The sequence below is a fragment of the Pelobates fuscus genome, chromosome 4 (assembly GCF_036172605.1).
Source record: "Pelobates fuscus isolate aPelFus1 chromosome 4, aPelFus1.pri, whole genome shotgun sequence".
NCBI lineage: Eukaryota > Metazoa > Chordata > Amphibia > Anura > Pelobatidae > Pelobates > Pelobates fuscus.
The window spans coordinates 56,811,769-56,831,097 of record NC_086320.1 but is presented as its reverse complement, the minus strand read 5'-3'; the positions used below and the strand labels follow the sequence as shown (position 1 = coordinate 56,831,097).

Here is a 19,329-nt window from a genome sequence, read left to right as displayed (position 1 = left end):
CCCCCTCCCCTCCCTTTCTCTTGTTGCCCCCCTCCCTTTCTCTTTTTGCCCCCCTCCCCTCCCTTTCTCTTTTTCCCCCCCCTCCCCTCCTTTTCTCTTTTTGCCCCCCTCCCCTCCCTTTCTCTTTTTGCCCCCCTCCCCTCCCTTTCTCTTTTTGCCCCCCCTCCCCTCCCTTTCTCTTTTTGCCCCCCTCCCCTCCCTTTCTCTTTTTGCCCCCCCTCCCCTTCTCTTTTTGCCCCCCTCCCCTCCCCTTCTCTTTTTGCCCCCCTCCCCTTCTCTTTTTGCCCCCCCCCTCCCCTTCTCTTTTTGCCCCCCCCTCCCCTTCTCTTTTTGCCTCCCACCCCCCCACCCCCACCTGTAGCGTGGCCGAGCTGCTCTCCGGTCCGCGGTGCCCGGCCGGAGTGATAGGACCTTCCTATCACTCCGGCCGGCACCGCGGACCGGAGTGCAGCTCGGCCACACTACAGGGGAGGGGAGGTGAGAAGCTGCAGCCGCCTGAGCGCTCTTAAGAGAGCGCTCAGGCGGCTGCAGCATTTAAAGGGGCGGCCGGACCATGTCCGAAGTGCCCGACCGGTCAGTCCGCCCCTGCTCATTGAGCAGGGCCCTCAACCCCTCTGATCCTGTGTGTCCAACTTGTCTGGTTACAACTACATGTCTGTTTGTCCACCCACTGTAAAGCGCTGTGGAATTTGTTGGCGCTATATAAATAATAACATAATAATAATAAGGCCAGTTGTGGCTGCCATTAAACAGATTAGTTTTACCCTTCATGAAGTCTAGGCTCATGTTTGGGGGATTGCTATAATCACTATACTCCCTTAGATCACAACAATTGCTCTTGTAAGAGCAGCCTGCTTCACTCTCTGGACTAGGAGAGGTCTACCCACTGGAAGCTGGATCCTGGTCTTGGGTCCAGGGTGTGTGGAGGACAGCGAGACCCCAACCAAGCTACGGCGGTTTGTGGGGTTTACGGTGGTTATGGTGTCCATTGCGGTGCTTATGTTACTCAATGATTACTAGGAAGCAGCGATTGATGGAGGTACCCAGTCGGGGTGCCAGGCTGTTCTTTACAATGCGTAACAAATGTTGGGGTCAGAGTTAGAAAAAGTGTGTTTTAAAAAAAAAAAATGTCATCATATTTTATAATTTTTAAAATTATGGTATCTTTAGATCATGTAATGGCGAGAAAAACGGTATATAATGTGTGTGGGTACAGTAAAGAGGAAAATTATAGCTAAACACAAACACCGCAGAAATGTAAAACCAGCCCTGGTCCTTAACAGTAAGAAAATTGAAAAACGATCTGGTCACTATGGGGTTAAAGTGCTGCAGTTAATAATAGAACTATATTATTAATCTTAAATACAAACAAATTGGATAAAAGCATCTGGGTTCCCCAGATTTTTTAAATTCAAGAAAATTACAGGATATGTGAATGATAATCAGGACATGAAACCCACGCTTTGCAAAAATAAAAGTCCTTTGTGTCTTAAAGGCAGACAGTCATACCTCCATGTAGAATAAGTACCATATTTAAAGACAATAATATGGAAAGCCAGAATGGAGTCCTTCCACTGGTTGGAGTTGGGTGGTATGTGCTAGACAGGAACATGGCCTGTTGATTCTCAACAGATACAATTAGTTGAATTTCTTTGCAAGCTACATGAATACAGTCAGGTCTTCATTGCTGTTATATACATATTTTAGTCCATTCATCACACTGCCCAAGTCTGTTCTTGACCTCCTCTTTGCCAGGCAACCCTTTGGCCTTTATATACCAACTTTCTTCTACAACCAGAGTCGACCTTGGATTGGTCTTTACTCTACTCAATCCTTCTATTGCAATCTGCTCAACTCTCATCCATTCAGTCTCTTGATGCGGCTGATCCACAGAAGCTCCTAAATATTAAATATTAAAATATTTTTTAATAAAGGGTAGTTTGTACATCTTGCAAATTGTCCTTTTCTATGTAAAGCACATTACGGACAATGTACGACCTTCAAAGATGCTTCAGTGTAATAATACAATAAACATTTGTAACAGAATGGCAGTATCCTTAATGAGAGCAACATATATACTGGATAGGTACATTTACCAAAAAAATCATCATAAATAGACACAGTTACCAAATATAAGACAGTATGCGGTTTTATATAGTAAAATATCTGTCACCATAATCAGCCCTTCCAATAAATGCAGCCATTCTTGGTGTTTTTTTATGTAATGATATATTTTGCAGAAGTGAAACATTGAAGTGGAATTAAGTTTTTGTCTGCCTGACACACATTTAACCTAAATTGAATTAATCAATGAAAGGCTGATCTCTGGTTTCCAATAGCCTACACACTAGCGCTACAGTATGTAACCATAATGTAGCATTTTATACAATTTGCTATGCTTCTTGATTAGCTAATTTTTGTTCTAGGATTCTTCTTTTCTTTGTGTTTTTTCCCCCCTTTTGTTAAATTTATTCCATTGCGAGTCACGCTACTCTGTGACTCACTCCTAAATAATGATTTCTATGTATGGTTGTGTATTTTTCATATTTATTTATTTAGACTTTGCAAAGGTCTTTTAAGGCAAGATTTGCATGCTTGCATATTTTCTTGCATATTAAATTTTAAAGCTGAAATAACTGGAGTTTTCATTGTTTTTATAGATCCCTTGTAGCCTCGAGTACTGGGATGAACTCCAGCGGTCATTTGTAGGCTTTAGAGAATTCAGTCTATCTGAGAGCAAAGCATGTGATCTACAGCTGCCCAGCATCTCCTCGGTAAATGACCAAAAGGAGCTCATAACCTCTGACCTTTGGCGGATTGTCCTGAACAGTAATTCCAGTGGAACCGATGACCAAAGGTAACCCTACTCTATGTTGCCACATTACATTACGTGTTGTGTTTATGACCTCGCCCACAGGTCCATCGTTAAATTGTCTACAAACATACATTTTTACAACTGGGTAAAGTAAATTTGCCGCGCATGTGTGGTTTAATGTCCGGCAACAGTTCTTTGGCATTGTGTTTATTTGTTTACGAAATTTTCCTGATTTCAGATGATGCACGCTGGGTCCTAGAAAATCATCTTTTTCATTCAGTAATCATAGATATAGGGGGAAAAGTCACGAACAAATAAATTTAACTGTAATTGTGAAAACAAAATTGCTGATGATTGTAGGAGGTAATGTTTAAATGTTAGTAACAGTCAGGTAACAGTAACAACTAGTATTCATTGGCTGCCCATGTCTCGATGCTCCTTTTATAACCTCTCCCAAGTCTGTGCAGATTTATGATGAAACCCAAATATAAGGAGGGGTGAGAACTGTCAAAATGTCCATATCTGAGAAGCAAAATCATTTTGTCCTTCTTTATTTGAAGTGCCACATTTTTGGGAACTCAGACTGTTTGGTGTATTGCAACAAGGAATGAAGAACACAGTTATTTGTGTTTAAAACTAGACAGAAACTTATCTTCAGAAGCAGAAAATTGTATCCAGTTCTCAATAATTAACATGGCCATATAAATAAGTACAAGTAATGGGTTCACAGCTTGAGCTAAAATGCAGAATTACTATTAAAATAGTCTGGTCATCATTATAGCAAATGAAAAGCAAACACCCAAAGGATAGACAAATGATAGTGTGCATCGGCCTAAAGTAACAGCTAACAGTAGCTGCACTCTAAAGACCAATGGTAAGTTGATAAGTAAAACGCCACACTAAAAACACAAAAGAAATAAACTATCTTGTGCTTTATGGGCTAATGGATTGACTACATACCACGCTCACTAAATGCAAATCAAAAGTCTGATAAACTAAGGCCCTACGTGATTACAGCCATACGTGCCAGTCTATCAAAGAAAACCCAGAGACCAAGAAGACAGTGGAGCAATCGAAATATTATTGACACAAGATAACAGAAAAATAATATATATATAAAACCAAAACTCTGTAACCAATCCGTATCAGTGATTTCAATAAGGAAGTGTTGAGTCTTTGAGGATAAGATCAGACGACCATAGGTCACACTTTACACTTTGTCCTTCATGACCACTAGGCTCAAAATCCATAAGGGTCTGCGACTTACTTTCCGTGTGTGTGTGTGTGTGTGTTTCATACACTATCTTGGCTACAACTAAAGTGGCACCCTCATAAAACACTAGCAAAAGTCCATATATTAATAAAATGTGTGCTTCCATAATGAATGGTTTACTCCAAGCCTTTACCATGGTCAAGATGCTTGGATTCGGTATGTGCAGCAGAGTAGGATAGGTCTGTCGGGTATTCCTGGCCTCGGTGTTGGAATGAAGTCAAGTTTTAGCCCACATATTAAGAGTTACTCTGACCAGGAACATTATTTTATTAAAACACTGTTTTTTCGGGGGGGCAGGGGTGGTTTGAAATAACCTTAAATAATAATCTCGGTTTAAGAAAACTATTTAGAATATCTTCCCCCAAGAAAAACAAAAGATACAAAAAGCACAATGTGCTTCTTGTATGTTGTGTATCCATAGATTTCCTTTCGTTTTTGTTGAAATTGAAGATTGTGAGGAATCTTGAAATCTCTACAGATTATTGAGAATAGGAGAGTAATATCTCTTCTCACTTTTTTACACTGGTGTTGTAATATAAAGTGCTGAATATATGAATTTTTTAAAATCTTTTCCCAATGTATATATTTTAATCAACTCTGTGGGGATCTAAACTGCAAACCCGATTGGTTACCTCCACTATTACCTTCTTTCAGCCACTCTGGAACCATCAGCACAAGTAAATACCCATTCCCCCAGTAACCAGATGAAACATAGTCCTGGCAGTCAACTCAACTGAACTGTTTAATGGGACATGGTACAGACCTCCATACAATTACACAAACCTTTCCCCAATGGGAATACAGAACAGGTCACCGAGAAAGAACTACAAAGCAACAAAGTGATTCCTTACACTAGTTACCACCTCCCCCTGTGCCAACACACCGTGACAAAAAAAGGTTATCTTGGTTGGACCCCCTGTCCTTTCAGAGCTATCTCTGGTTACATCAACTCAGCCCTTTGCTAGTCCCTTTGATAGTCTTGTTGGCTCCGCATTTAACTTGATTAGCCCACAGAATACATTTCACACCTAATTATACTTTATGGTTTATAGAGCTGCTGCCCCTCCCCCCTATTGCTGACCCACAGCTGCATATACAGACACACACTGCTCTATGTAGAATACAGGTACACAATACAGCGATATCTAGATACATGGAAACCTGTCACAGAAATGGTGCCGCAAGCTTGTGGCTTGCGCCAAACAAAACAGGCCATCCATCACATATCTCTCCCCCCCCCCCCCATAGAAATATACAGACTTGTGGCCAGACCCAAATCTGAAATCTGAGCACAATATACAATATACAGAGCTGAGTAGACTGCAGATATACCCATACAACAGGTAGAGCTGAGTAAAATACAGAGAAAAAACATACAGAGCAATAAGGAGACACTCATAACTATCAGGATTACTGTGATGGATTACATTTATCTGCTGGATTACACTAATCCGCTGTTATAAAACATGTCAGCTACTCCATTAGCTCTCAGCACACAGTGTGCACATGGTTAAAGCGTCAAGATACTGATAGACTCCTTATTGCTTTGCGTCTGGTAATATAATTCACCTGCAGTGGAAATATGGAGCCAAGAAGTAGCTGACATGGTTAACAGAATCAACAATCATTGCATATTGAAACAGATTGAAAACAGAATCAGATCAGTCGTCAGAGTCTCAGCCCCGGTCCTGCATTTTGAAGCTTCACAACTTTTAAACTAGTCACATCATGAGTGTCTTAGGTCTCAGCTGTAGAGTGACTGAGAAATGTAACGAAGAAGATGGGTATGTGCAATATGAGCTATTAAAACTATTATTGACAGTCACTACAGTGCACTGAGCCAGAAATGTCTCCCTGCACTTGTCACTCCTGGCATTCCCTGGTTTTATATATATTGCTTATATATTTGAGTAAATGCACTTGCTTAAGCAGCTCTCCGGTAGTCACTAATGCTATTGGGGGGATACAAAGGAAATATTATAGACTTACATTTGGCAGGGGCCATTAGCTGCTGCAGTGCTTTCTCTGTGTTGCTTCCAAAATGGTTTCTTGTTCCACTCTCCTGTGAGCACTGTAATCCCACCCCCTGGTGCTACCAGCCAATAATGACCCCTGCAGTTGAGAGGACAATAGCATGCCTCCACTAATGGACAGCTTGCTCCTTTGCCCAAATGACAACTTAATGGAAATTCCTTCTTAAAGGAGATGAGGCATGTGCAAAACCTGATTAAACATGGGAGATTTCAAACAGCCCCAATTTTTTTGACACGCCTAGATGCTCTCCAGTAAGATTCTCCAAACAGCTGAGCAGGGGCCTTGCAGAACTGAAACCTATTATAGAATTAAAGAGACACTTTTTTTTTCCCCATTTTGTTTTGGCTTACCACCCTCCCCTCCTGAAAAAGAATGAATTTGCTTCTATATGACTGCAAACAATTCCCCCTACATAAAAACTGGTAGGGTGTTGTCCCCCCTCATTATGATTGTTACAGATTATTGGTTGGTTTTAGGGTGTTGGGAAATGCTCTGCCTGAAAATGGTTTGACAAGACCTGGAGAGATAAAACCCATTGTCTCTTTGCACCATAAACATTACAATAAAAATCTATAGTGGCGATGATGCTCGCAGTGTCCCTTTAAATATTCACAGTAAGAGAATACATAGGGTATTCACACATCACCTGTGTCTTTTCATATATTGCTGTATATATCTATACAGTAAGGTTTATTAACTAAATAACCAGGGATGCGATCTTGACAAACTTAGACAAAAATAGACAAATTGGAATAAAATAACTAATCTAACTAAAAAAAAACAATTTTGCAAGCTGGTTCTTTTGTCACCACACCTCACTATTGCATATATAGACTCCAAAATGTATGAATCATATGAATAAGAAGAGGCCCACATATAGAGTCACTGTAACATATTAGGTTCAAGTCAGATTGCCCATTTCTGATAAATACAGTAATGGGTTCTTCTTTGTATGCTGGAACAGTAAACAATGACTGTTGCAGACACCCTCAGGCATAGCATATTTCCTGATATACCTGCCAAATATACGAGTGTTTTTATGCCTTCAAAGATGCAAGTTTTGAAGGCCACAGAGACTGTGGTCTATCTTCTAAGTGACACGCAAGCCTCTTCGATCACCAGACATAGTAATTGCAATCTGCATCAGAGAGTATGTGCCATGTTTAAAATGTATTCATTCCACACTTCCACCCACTATTTCATTAAATATATATGAGAGAAGATAGGTCCCATGAACGCCTTAACTAGTGAATGCAACCTAGGTAGGGCTTATAAATCCCATCTCCCTCCCACTTGGGCTGGTGGAGGTTATCTAAGCATTAAAACAGAATAGTTTGATCTGGACCACGTCAACACCATCATTCAGGAGCATCCCACATGGCAAAAGTTTCTAATCGTCAGTTCATCAAACGGTTTCTTCAACATTGGTAAAATAGTGTTATTCTAATTACTTTCCTAGTCAATCTGTAGAGGACAGGGCGTCTTGGAGGTCACAGGTCCTGTCTGGCCCGACACCCAAGATGCAAAAGAACGAGCCCTGGAAAATCTTTGGAAAAGCAAGAAGAGGCTTTGCTAGTTTTAGTCATCACTGGCACCCATTGTGTAGATTATTCCATCTAGGAGGGTAGAAAATTGGAAGTTGCGGTGTAAGGGAGAATGCACAACCTTTACCTGCTGACTAACCAGAGGCATCTCCTGGTTATGTCTTTGGACTGGCACTAGGTGTAGTATGGAAGGACACTCTTAGTCTTTTGGAATGTTTGGAGTCCTCAGCCTGGCGACTTGACTTTGGACAAGCGTTAAATTGCAGACACTATCCTTAGTGTTGCTATGTTTAGCACACCTTCAGTGCCCCAAAGCATAATCAGTTACCTATATTCTTCCAATTTGGGTGCATACGTTTCCACCATTTATGCCTCTGTCTATCATTGCATGAATAATTAAATGGATATTTTTTTTGTGCCACTTGGTATTGTTTGGGGGGGTGGGGTTGGTCTTTTTTGTCTTTTGCATTCTCCAGTATTTTCAATATCATTGTAATGTTTGCCTGTTAAAATATGTGTGTTTCAAGTTGTATAGCAGACTTTCCAAGATTTTAGTATGCGGTGTATGTACTAGTCGTAATCCTTGTTTTGATATTTGTTACAAACAAGGTATGCCAAACAATATATGCTCAATACAGGACGTGGCAGGTGAATAGGAGTTGCACCTATATCACAATTGTATAGATTTTGAAAACACATTTTTATGTTATCCTCCCTCATTGTTTTCTGTATGCTTCATGCATGTTTTTTCATTAGCAAAACATTAAAAACTTGAATTAAAATAAAATGCCGCTGTCACTTCTGTTTTTTCAAAATCTGCTCAGATCTACTGACTTTACACGACGTTAGGGAAAATCTCAACAGTCGGATAAAAAAGGACAAATTGTCAGCAGTGAAGCAGTTTTTGTTGTAAACAAGAAAAAAAAAATCTCTAAAACTATTTGGATGCTGTTTGATTTGCGCTCCCAGAGCAGATATATGTTGGATGTCCTTTAACAGTTTTAAGCTCTCCTTGGAGATAGATGGATTTTTTTTTTTCTGGGGATTATATTTGTACTGGGTTGACAATCCAATTTGACACTTTGTCTCCCAGTTTTGCAAGAAGAATATTTTATATGAATGACGGAGTTCTTATGATCCTTCAGTTTTTGTGATTTATATTCTTATATTTTTTTAATTACATTTTTTTTGGATAAAAGAGGACCACAGTTATCAAGGGGATCTGAGAAAGTGGTGCACTGTGGATCTATTTATAAAAACAAAATAAAAAATCTATAGCAAAATTAAACATCTGTTTTCCATTAATTGGATAGGGTAGGAACTGAATTTTTGATATTAATTGTACAAGAATGCCTTTTTTGTCATTGAGAAGTTAATTGTTTTCGACAGGGTTAATTCTTTGGAGTTTGAGACCACCACAAAATTACCTTTATGCGGTCAACTTGGCACCGCAGTAACATGAATACTGTGGGAATGATAAATGCAGTTGGTGGAAAAGAACAGTTTACTGTTTTTAAAATGTTCAACATGCTGTGTTCTAGCAGGATATCAGTGCATTTAATCATAACGGTGGAAGGCCAAGAGATAATTCAGTTAAATACTACTTAAGGGCAATCCTGAAATAATAATAATAATATATGGTTTTTGGGTAGTCAATGCTTTATGGATCTTCATCCTACATTCTATTTACTATAACTGCAATTTCTTACAAAAAAAAAAAAAAAACATCAAAACAAAGTCCCAACTAGATATCCTTTAGAGCAGTGTTTCCCAACCCAGTCCTCAAGGCACACCTACCAGTCCAGGATTTAAGGATTACCCAGTTTTGTCTAAGGTGTTTTTTCTTTTTTCTTTTTTTCTAAAAACACCTTAGACAAAACTGGGTAATCCTTAAATCCTGGACTGGTAGGTGTGCCTTGAGGACTGGGTTGGGAAACACTGCTTTAGAGAGCTCGTAGAGTGACCACACATACCTGTATTCATGAAGAAGAAAAAACACACTGAATGAAACACTGTGGATTCTGTTAGTTTCACCCATGGCTTTTCATTAATGAATCTACTGTCTACTAAATGATATATCCAGCAAACATCTGTCGGGAAGTTGTTGTTGTTTTTTGGTTATTCGCTAAATTGTTGGAAATTCAGAATGATGCAAAGTGAATTTTAAACTTAAAGGGTTACACAAAGCACCATGACCATTAAAGTGATTGAAGTGGTCATGGTGCCTGGAGTCTGTATGGGCAGCATTTTGCTATGAAATACTACACGTACATTGTTAAACATCGGGTTATCTGTGCATTTTTTCCTGTTCATTATGGGGAGTAATTGCACAGATGATTTCACCATTCATGTATGGGATTATAAAACATGACCTGCCTGTTGAATGTCTGTGTGTACATGAATAGATATATATACACATATACCTCACCAACAACCTGTCAAAAACAACGCAAATCAGTCACTTTTTGGTGTCGCTTGGGAGATGTCAGACACCAGGGCTATTTAAACTCTAGTCCCCCGGAGAGTGTGTTCTTACTGTTTGCTTATTCTGCAATTAAACCCTGGCTTGTTGTTTGACTGTCCTGATCTCTGTGCTCCTTGACCTTTGGCTTGTCTTATCGTCGTGTTGTCTCTCTGTATCCCTTGACATAGGCTTGTTATAATGTTAAGCCTGGCCACCTCTAAGGACTAGATCAGTAACACATTCGGTCTTTCTAGCATTCCTATATTTGCATGTTGGGCAAATCCTGCCCATTGTTTGAAATAACTTTCCTGTCAAGACCTAACATTATTTATAATAGTTTTATGGGCTTCATGGAGTTATTTTTACTTTGTGGTACTTGTTGTTTGATCCTACCAGTAGTAGAACTCACTGGATGAAACATTAAAGCTTTGTCCTAACAAGTAATAGGTCAACTTGCTAACAACATGTTAAAAATATATAAATGTAATAAACTATGTAAAAATATAGGACACAGATAAGGTGGATATAGATAAAATATCTTATGAATTGATTAACCTCTTTTACATTTGCTAATTTATTAAATCGTTTTAAAACTCTCAATTTAATGTTATAGATTCAATTATTTTGATTTAATTGAGCTTTCAATATGTGTATTTGGCTACCAATCCTACGGTATTTTATTTAATTAACGTCTGGAGTCTGAGATGCTGACCTTCAGAAGGTCAGAGAATGATCTGGACAAAATGACCCTTCAGTGCTTGAGCTTTTTTTTTTAGTGTTTTTACACACTTTTGCTGGACTGTGTAGTTTGATATTTATTTTTTTCTTTAAGATATGTCTATATTGTATGTTTCTCAAGGTTTTTTTTTATTATTATATTTTGTAATTAACTTTTTGACAACCTCTTGTTGGCTGGTTAAGCTGCCATAGTGCACACGGGGACAATGAATCCCATGGCAGGCCACACCGCAGGTTTTCTTTCACACCTCGATTTAGAAGATGACGTTCTCACAATTTCTGTGATCATTTAATGCATTCATTAATCATCCAGACAGGCCGGCATTAGGAACGCAGTTCTATCTAACTCATTATAAACATACTTGTGTGGGGAGTAAATCATATTTCACAACTCAGCTAATTTGAGCCGAGTCTACAAGTAAACACTTCACAATGGAATAATTTCAGCATTGTAGGTTGGGACATAACTGTGAGAATATAAACAGCTTTTCCCAAACTGTGCCGGGCTCCAATGACAGTTTAAATGCAATTTAAATTGAGGCCTTGTTTGTACTGGCCAAGTGCAATAGCAAGAGAAGTATTATTATCTATCATTTAATGTTTCCAAAAAGACGGCAGTTTGATTCTCGGGGTCAAGAACTGATATTAGTCTGGAGAAATCCAATGGGAACTTTCAACGGTCAAAGTAAATTCACAGTTCTTGCAGTGATGGCCTCTTGGTGAGTTCCTCTGAACATGAAGCAAGGCTGTGTCGTTGCTTGACCTTAGGCTATGGGTGGTCCACAGCAGTTCTGAAAGCTTACGTTTTGGTGAAATATGAAATAAAGCAGTACTGCTCACATGGCACCTTAACGTACAGAATGTGTCTTTTGAAGCTCTCTGTAGTGAACTTGAACTGTTTCCACTTCTCAGTGTTGGTTCCCATACTCTGCAGATTGACAGAGTTCCGTTTATATTTAGATTTACTGGGATTTATTTATTTTGGTGTGTGGAGTGACAGCACCAAGCACCAAGCTTTGAAACTTTTTTTGTTGACGGTAGGTTTTGTAATATTACCATAGATTTCTTATTCAGTGTATTTTTTTAGATGGGTGTTATAATATTAATTTCTTATTTTGTGTATTTTTTGGGAGATGGGTACAATAACATAATAAGAGATATTTATTATATGGTAATTTTTTTTGAGTATGTGATAATTATTATACTATATTATATTTAAAAAAAAAACGGTATAGTTTGTATGCTGATAGTTTGGGGATTTATAAAATATTAAAGTTTCTCATATTAAAGGAACACTATAGTCACCTAAATGACTTTAGCTAAATAAAGCAGTTTTAGTGTATAAATCATTCCCCTGCAATATCACTGCTCAATTCACTGTCATTTAGGAGTTAAATCACTTTATTTCTGTTTATGCAGCCCACACCTCCCGTGGCTATGATTGACAGAGCCTGCATTTAAAAAAAAAATAGTTTCACTTTCAAACAGATGTAATTTACCTTAAATATTTGTATCTCAATCTCTAAATTGAACTTTAATCACATACAGGAGGCTCTTGCAGGGTCTAGCAAGCTATTAAGAAAATCTTAATTAAACCGAACTTGAAATAAAGAAAGCCTAAATAGGGCTCTCTTTACAGGAAGTGTTTATGGAAGGTTGTGCAAGTCACATGCAGGGAGGTGTGACTAGGGTTCATAAACAAAGGGATTTAACTCCTAAATGGCAGAGGATTGAGCAGTGAGGCTGCAGGGGCATGTTCTATACACCAAAACTGCTTTATTAAGCAAAAGTTGTTCAGGTGACTATAGTGTCCCTTTAACTATTAGTTTCTCAAATTTAAAAAAAAATCATTAATTGTATTAATTAAAATCGAAGCATTAAAACATTCTGGAATAAGCCTGACTTTTAGGAAAGCAGTTTTCACACAATTCTTGTCTCCTCACGCAACATTATATTGTGTATTGGTTTTCTTGCTGAGATATCTAGCTAGAATCTTAAACCTCATTAGAGTTTTTGCTTACGCAGTGATGCTTTTAAGACAATTTAGTCAGTAAAAGTTTGACTTATATTACTTATACTGTCAACGCAGGTCAAATAATGAAGGAGAGTTGACCAAGCTTTTAAGTATAACTCTGCGGAAACGAACAATTCACTTGACTCTAAAATCTCCACCTTCCTTTTTTTCACATGGGGAGTAGTGGGAGAGAAAAAAGGGTGAATTAACTGTAAGGATCCATAGCTGGAATAAAGGTATGCCCAACAGGTGGAGTATGTGCAAAACTCCACTTGCACAGTCTGGAGAATGGAATGGAGTGGAGTCCTGAGTCCTAGAATCAGCAGCATTTTTCTTACCATCTACTGCAAATCCAAGGAGCTTATCTATCGGACCTAGTTATAAACTTCTGTTATTATTTTATCTACCTATCTCACAGGTAAACGGAAATATTACCGTTAATGCGTCCGATTATGGACATTTGGATCTATATATACTTTTGTCTCCTTGTTTTGTTAAGCAAATAAACTACAGCTGTTCCAATTTTTTTGTCTTGAATCTTTTTTTGGCTCATTAAATGCAGAATTTTAAAATAAAAATAAGAAAGAATAACAGTATTCGGATATAATTACACAATTGAATGCCACTTGTTCCAGATAAATATGTATGCAAATTCTAATGGTCAGATGTGAAATTAAATCTAATATTTTTGGCTGCTCCTTCAAGAATATTTTAGGCAAGTGGACAAGACCATCTGCTCTTATCATATAACATGTTATAATCCTGGAATTGACGAATAATTTTTTTTTCTTTGTTTTATGTTTCCCACAGCTCTGAAAGCGAATCTGGCTCACAAAGTGGCTGCGACCAGCTCGTAACTCCCACGGCGTTAGCTGCCTGCACTAGAGTTGACTCTTGCTTTACTCCCTGGCTTGTCCCGTCCCTTGGTATCTCGGTACACTTTGCTCACGTGGAGCTCCACCTTTGTCATCACCTGGATCAGTTAGGCTCAGGTAAAACTCTGCTTTTAATATAATATAATATTTAATATAATATAATATATGCACTGTAAAATGCTGCAGTAAGTTAACGGACACAGATTAGTGAACAATTCCATCAATCACGTTCTTTACAAAATAAATATTTATTTATTTGTTAAAGTGGAGCAACTAGATAGTATTTAATCCCATAACAACCAATGGCGTATGAACATGCCACTGAAAAAGATTATGAACGGATCAATGATGTGACAAAAGGTCGATGCAGCGCCAATCTGTACTCTGGAATCACAAGGGAAATGTTGATCTGTCACTTAACTGTCACGTCTTAAATGACATGCCAGAAAACACTTTACCCACATAGACGGCATTAGTTATGTTGTCTATGTGTCCCCCTCTCTCCCACCTCCCCATGCCTCCTCCGATTTCTTTTAAAATGTCTCTAATGCTCACTCATTCCTGTTGTGAGTGTGTGAATGGCTCAGAGGTTAATTTAGAACTTTCCTCATTGTTAAAACATAAAAAGTAAGTCCTTGATTCCTTGATAATATTATTATAAATAATTCCTTGAAACCTGTCTATTACTCAGTGATGTTAAGTGTAAGGAATCATGGATGCATTGTGCATTACAAGTGCTCCTGTTACTATGTCTTGGTTATAGTCTTTTGCATCCCAAACACCTGGGACACCAGAGAAGTAACCTAGAACGTTTTTAGATGGTTCTCAATCAAGACAGTCCTGTTAAACTTAGAAAGTAAGGATACTAGATCCTAAACGTACCAGGAAATAACTAGTATTTCCTGGTACGTTTAGGATCTAGTATCCTTACTTTCTATTGTATCTTTTAAGCCAATATAAGGGCTTTTCTATACTAGTTGAGATTTGTTGTGAGTTTGTGTCTAATTCATTCAACGGGTTGTTACCCGCCAGTAGGTCCACGTTCATTACCAACTTTCCACTCTATCTGGACAGTTTTTTCTGTCCGTACTTATTTCATTTTAGAAACTTAGAAAACTAGGAAAATTAGGCACCAAGTCCCAACTTTTATCTTTTGTTTCCCAGCTAGTCCACAAGTCAACACATGGGACAGTCGTACAACAAACAGCTGAGGTTCGATAGAACCCCAGGAAAGTGGCTGTTAATTTCCTTGCTATTCCTTTTTCTTGGTTACTTATGTAAATAGGCAGAACAGCGTGTTAAAAAATGCCTGGAACGTAATTTGCTTTTGGAGCACTTCTAAAATAAAATCCCTTTTGTTTTTTTTGTTTTACAAACAAAATGTGAAGAGACACTTTTTTGTTCATCTAACATTTTTTAATTTCTCAACTTTTTTTTTCTAGCTCCACCCAAACGCTTACAGCCTTTCATTTCGGATAAGACTATTCCAGGTGACCTGGAGTACGTGATCATCTCATTTGAAGAACCCCATGTATATATACGGCAATGGAGCGAGGTTTCTGTTTGCAAAGAGATACAGTTTTCAACAAAGGCTGATTGCAAGTTATTGGAATTCAGGAACCTCACCATGAAGCAGTTTATAAAACAATTTCACATCCAAGGACAATTGGCCATTTCTGACAGTGCTCTGGAAAAGTTTCTTGACCTTACTGTCCTGGTGGATCCAGTGTTTGTGGACTTTGGGCAGCATTCTGTGCAGTCCATTAATACTGCAATTCAGGCTTGGCAACAGGTAGGAAAAATGCCATTTAACAATTTTCATTATACGCAGAAATCTCAAGGTGTACACATATTTGTGACATATCTTATCTGCCTAACTCTGAGTCTCGTCTTTTTTACCAAATGTATCAACCAGAAAACTAGTACATAGTCAGTGGTCAAAACATGTTGTATATATTTAGTATTTTTATAAAAAAAAAACACCAAATGTAACGATGTGGCCTTTTACAAGAGTGATCCAAATAAATCTATTTAAATCAGTCAAACGGCTGTGGTTTGCCAGTGACAACATGAAATACAGTTGATATAACCATAGACAAAAGTACCCGCATTCTAATTCTGAGCCTAGTGATAACGAGAAAAAATGGTGCATGTGATGTAATCCAATATGGAAGAATTAAATACAATACTCTGTAGACATGACAAATAAATTGGTCCTTGAATTTACAAGTGTGGTCAGGGATAAGGACCGTGTTTTCTCCATCCATCTATTCCTTCCAAAATCTTTCCAAGTTTGTGTTTTCTTTGTGGGTTTTTTTTTTCTTTCTTTAATGCTTAAGAAATTATAGAAATGGTGCATCAAATTTGTTATATGTTAAAGATTCATAATTTCCATATTTTGCACAAACCGTTATCACGTTGGTGGCGCCTGCGTTGGAGAGAAATACTAGGTAGGAATTTATACTGTTCTGACATTGACCTGTCATGCCAGCATGGTATAGTGTCACTGAATATATCACTAAGAAATGTATAGATCAATTTGTTATTTTACATTTAGCAACTTATACTGTATACTACCTTGCTCTAAATGCAGGGGTAAAACCTACAAATATATAGCACCTCTGTGCATGCAGGTTCATCTGTTTCCTCCCACAGTGGCAAACGAGGTATCCCACAAATTCTAGCTTTTGGGATGCTAGAGTCACTAACTGATGACACCTCGCATTTAACCTGGAGAAGGCAAAAAAGGACAATTAGGGTCTAAGCCGTGAATTAAAGAGAATTATTCCAGTTTGACTGTTTTAACCTAAAATTTAAAATTTCCCTTCCATTCCTGAAATAATTCCTGAAATAATTCCCAGGCAAGCCGAGTGAAAATATATTACAGGAATGCCCAAGGCCTGTAGCGGTCAACCATTTACAAACGGTTTGCTTCCCATCAACCCCCTCTTCAGGTATCACTACAGCTTAAGGCACTACTTTAGTGTCATTAATTCTCCCAGTCTTTGTACAAAATTAATTGACTGAGAGCATCGAATGACTCTTCCAGCCAATTATTTGTCTTCCAATAGGATGGAACATTACTAGCATTCACTAAAATAAATATAGACTGACCTGTAATTATCTCTAGCATATAAGCTCATTGAGCAGGGCCCTCAACCCCTCTGTTTCTGTGCGTCCACTTGTCCGGTTACAATTACGTGTATGTTAGCGCTATATAAATAATACAATAATAATAATTTGTATGCTGAATTATTTAGCTTCCAGCACACACACTTTTTTTTGGCATCGAGAGTGTTAGAACTCACCTAGCTGCCTAGCAAGCCAGTAGGGGAAACATGGCCCCTGTGAGTTGCATTATTGGTAAAACGCCTTTATTAACAGTCATACCTAACACTTGAAAAACACGAGTCTTTAAGAATGTTACATACAAATACGGTTGCTTGATCTCTATTGCAGTTAGGAACATGGAAATAAAAAATAACACACAGTTCAGATCTGTATTTGAATCAGTACAGCCCTGAAGTATACATTTTTTTATAGGTGTCCCTCTTTAAAATCCAGATCTGGCAACTCTACATACAAGGCATGTGTTGGCCTTCTATTCCCTCATTTGCGACCTCGCACAATACCGCGGCTGTCCTCTGCTCGGTTTGTCTCGTGCAATAAATAATACGTGTAACATTGGGAGCCAGGATTCCTAGTTGGAAACCCTTAGCTAATAAAGTGATCTTCTCTATCTCCCCCGGGGCTTACTGTGCGCTCCTCCCATGAATTAACTTAAGGAAAACAAAGTCATTTTTATTTATATGCCTGCAGAGCGCTAGAAGCTTTTGGATTAATTACCCAACATGGCACTACAACAGCAGGACTCGGAGAAGATAGAACATCTGTTTTATATCAAACATTCTTTTTTAAGGGCATTCCATGCTTTTCTATTTGCAGGGGGATATTCATAAAACAAGAGCTAGTGTGATCTAAACCCCGTCAGCTGGTTCAAATATCAATGTGAAAAAGAGAAGAAAAAAATCTCTGCAGCTCCAAATCCTGGTTTTTGTCTTATTTTGAAAAGTACGCTGAAAGACCTACTACAGCAAGGATTCCTACATGACTAATTGCCAAACAGGATTAGAGAGATACAATAGATATAGTTACAATAGACAGATATGACAGACAGGTAGATCTAATAGATATGATTATTTATGGTTTTGTACAAATGATAGACACAATAGATTCAATACAATACATACAAACAAAAGGTATACATAATACTATATGATATAATATACAATGGATAGGTAGATGGGTAGGTCCCCACTGGCCCTGTAACAAGTGCTGGTAATTTAGACACGTTACAAATCGCTATTTGTAACTGGCCCTTTAAATGAGAAATTGCCCTGCTTCCCTGGATTGTGGAGAAGCATGTTTGCCAGCCTCCTGCCTCATGACTATGGCCCCTGGAAGATTGTGCCCCTGAAAACTTATTAACATTTATTGGGTGTGTATGGCCCTTTAAGAACCGTCTGGGGACATATTGTGACTTTGCTGAACAATGCCCCTTTAAGACTATGTCCCCAGACCGGTAAAATAACTTGTTCCTGGCTTTCCCCCACTTGGTTCAGTAAATAGGGCTTACTGAACCAAGTACCACACAGGCAGACCACCCAGAAGCTAAAGTGTGCAGGCAATTTACCTCCCAGGCTGTGAGGTTACTGCCGGTCAATTGCACGTGGCGGCGGCCATCTTGGTTTCCTCGAATGCGGTCAGCGGTGTATGCTAAAGATTCTGTGGAACTAAAATCGGCTACACATTCTGCCGAACACCGCTGACCCTTACCTTCTCCCATACTGAACTTGCAGCTCCAGAGACTAAGTCCCGTTCGAAATGGGACTTAGTCGTTTTTTCGCATGAAATTGACCGACCGCACAGCCCAAATCTATGGAACTGTTTTGGGCAGGAAATTGTGCTTGCGGTCGGTCATAAAGGACTTCCAGCTAACTTTTGATCCACTGGAGGGATTTGGCTGATTTTTGGAAGGGTTTATGTTTGATGTATGCTGAGTCTGAATATGCAACTTTTATTGAAATTGAATATATGGTTTTAAAGTTACAGTGTGTGTGTAAAAACTGTATTTTTATTGTATGTAATAATTGGTTTAACTGTTTATCTGAGGGGAGGGAACCTGTGGGCTGTACTATGCTGTTATTGGTTAATTTCATCCTCCCCCTGGGAGTGTCCTGTGTGTACCTTATCCTAATAAAAAGCAGGCTGGGTGTTCCAGTCCTCAGACCTCTTCTGACCCTCAATACGTAGCCGTGTCTCGTTATTGGAGGGAACTGCTATATCACACTGGGGATTGCTATGCTCTGCATATTCCCCTGAGCTCTTAATCACTTAGCTCTTTTAAGAGCTTGTTCCAGATACGCTCTCCTGGAGGAGAGGTCTTCCCCACACGGTCCTGGAGGACAGAAGCCGATCCAGGGTGGAAGGAAGACGGCGCGGCTCCAGTTAAGCTACGGCGGTTGTGGAGTCTGCGGTGGTTGTGGTGTCGTCTGCAGTGCTTGGAGTCCTC

General features: G+C 38.8%; 1 protein-coding gene across 1 annotated transcript in view; it reads left to right on the top strand.

Annotated features, from left to right (window-relative positions):
* The window catches only part of VPS13B (vacuolar protein sorting 13 homolog B), an 843,188-nt gene that overhangs the window by 724,850 nt on the left and 99,009 nt on the right, over positions 1 to 19,329 (top strand). Inside the window, exons 40-42 of the mRNA XM_063451210.1 lie at positions 2,661 to 2,857; positions 13,693 to 13,874; positions 15,200 to 15,549. Of these exons, the coding sequence (XP_063307280.1) occupies positions 2,661 to 2,857; positions 13,693 to 13,874; positions 15,200 to 15,549 (729 nt within the window). The remainder of the gene's footprint in view (positions 1 to 2,660; positions 2,858 to 13,692; positions 13,875 to 15,199; positions 15,550 to 19,329) is intronic.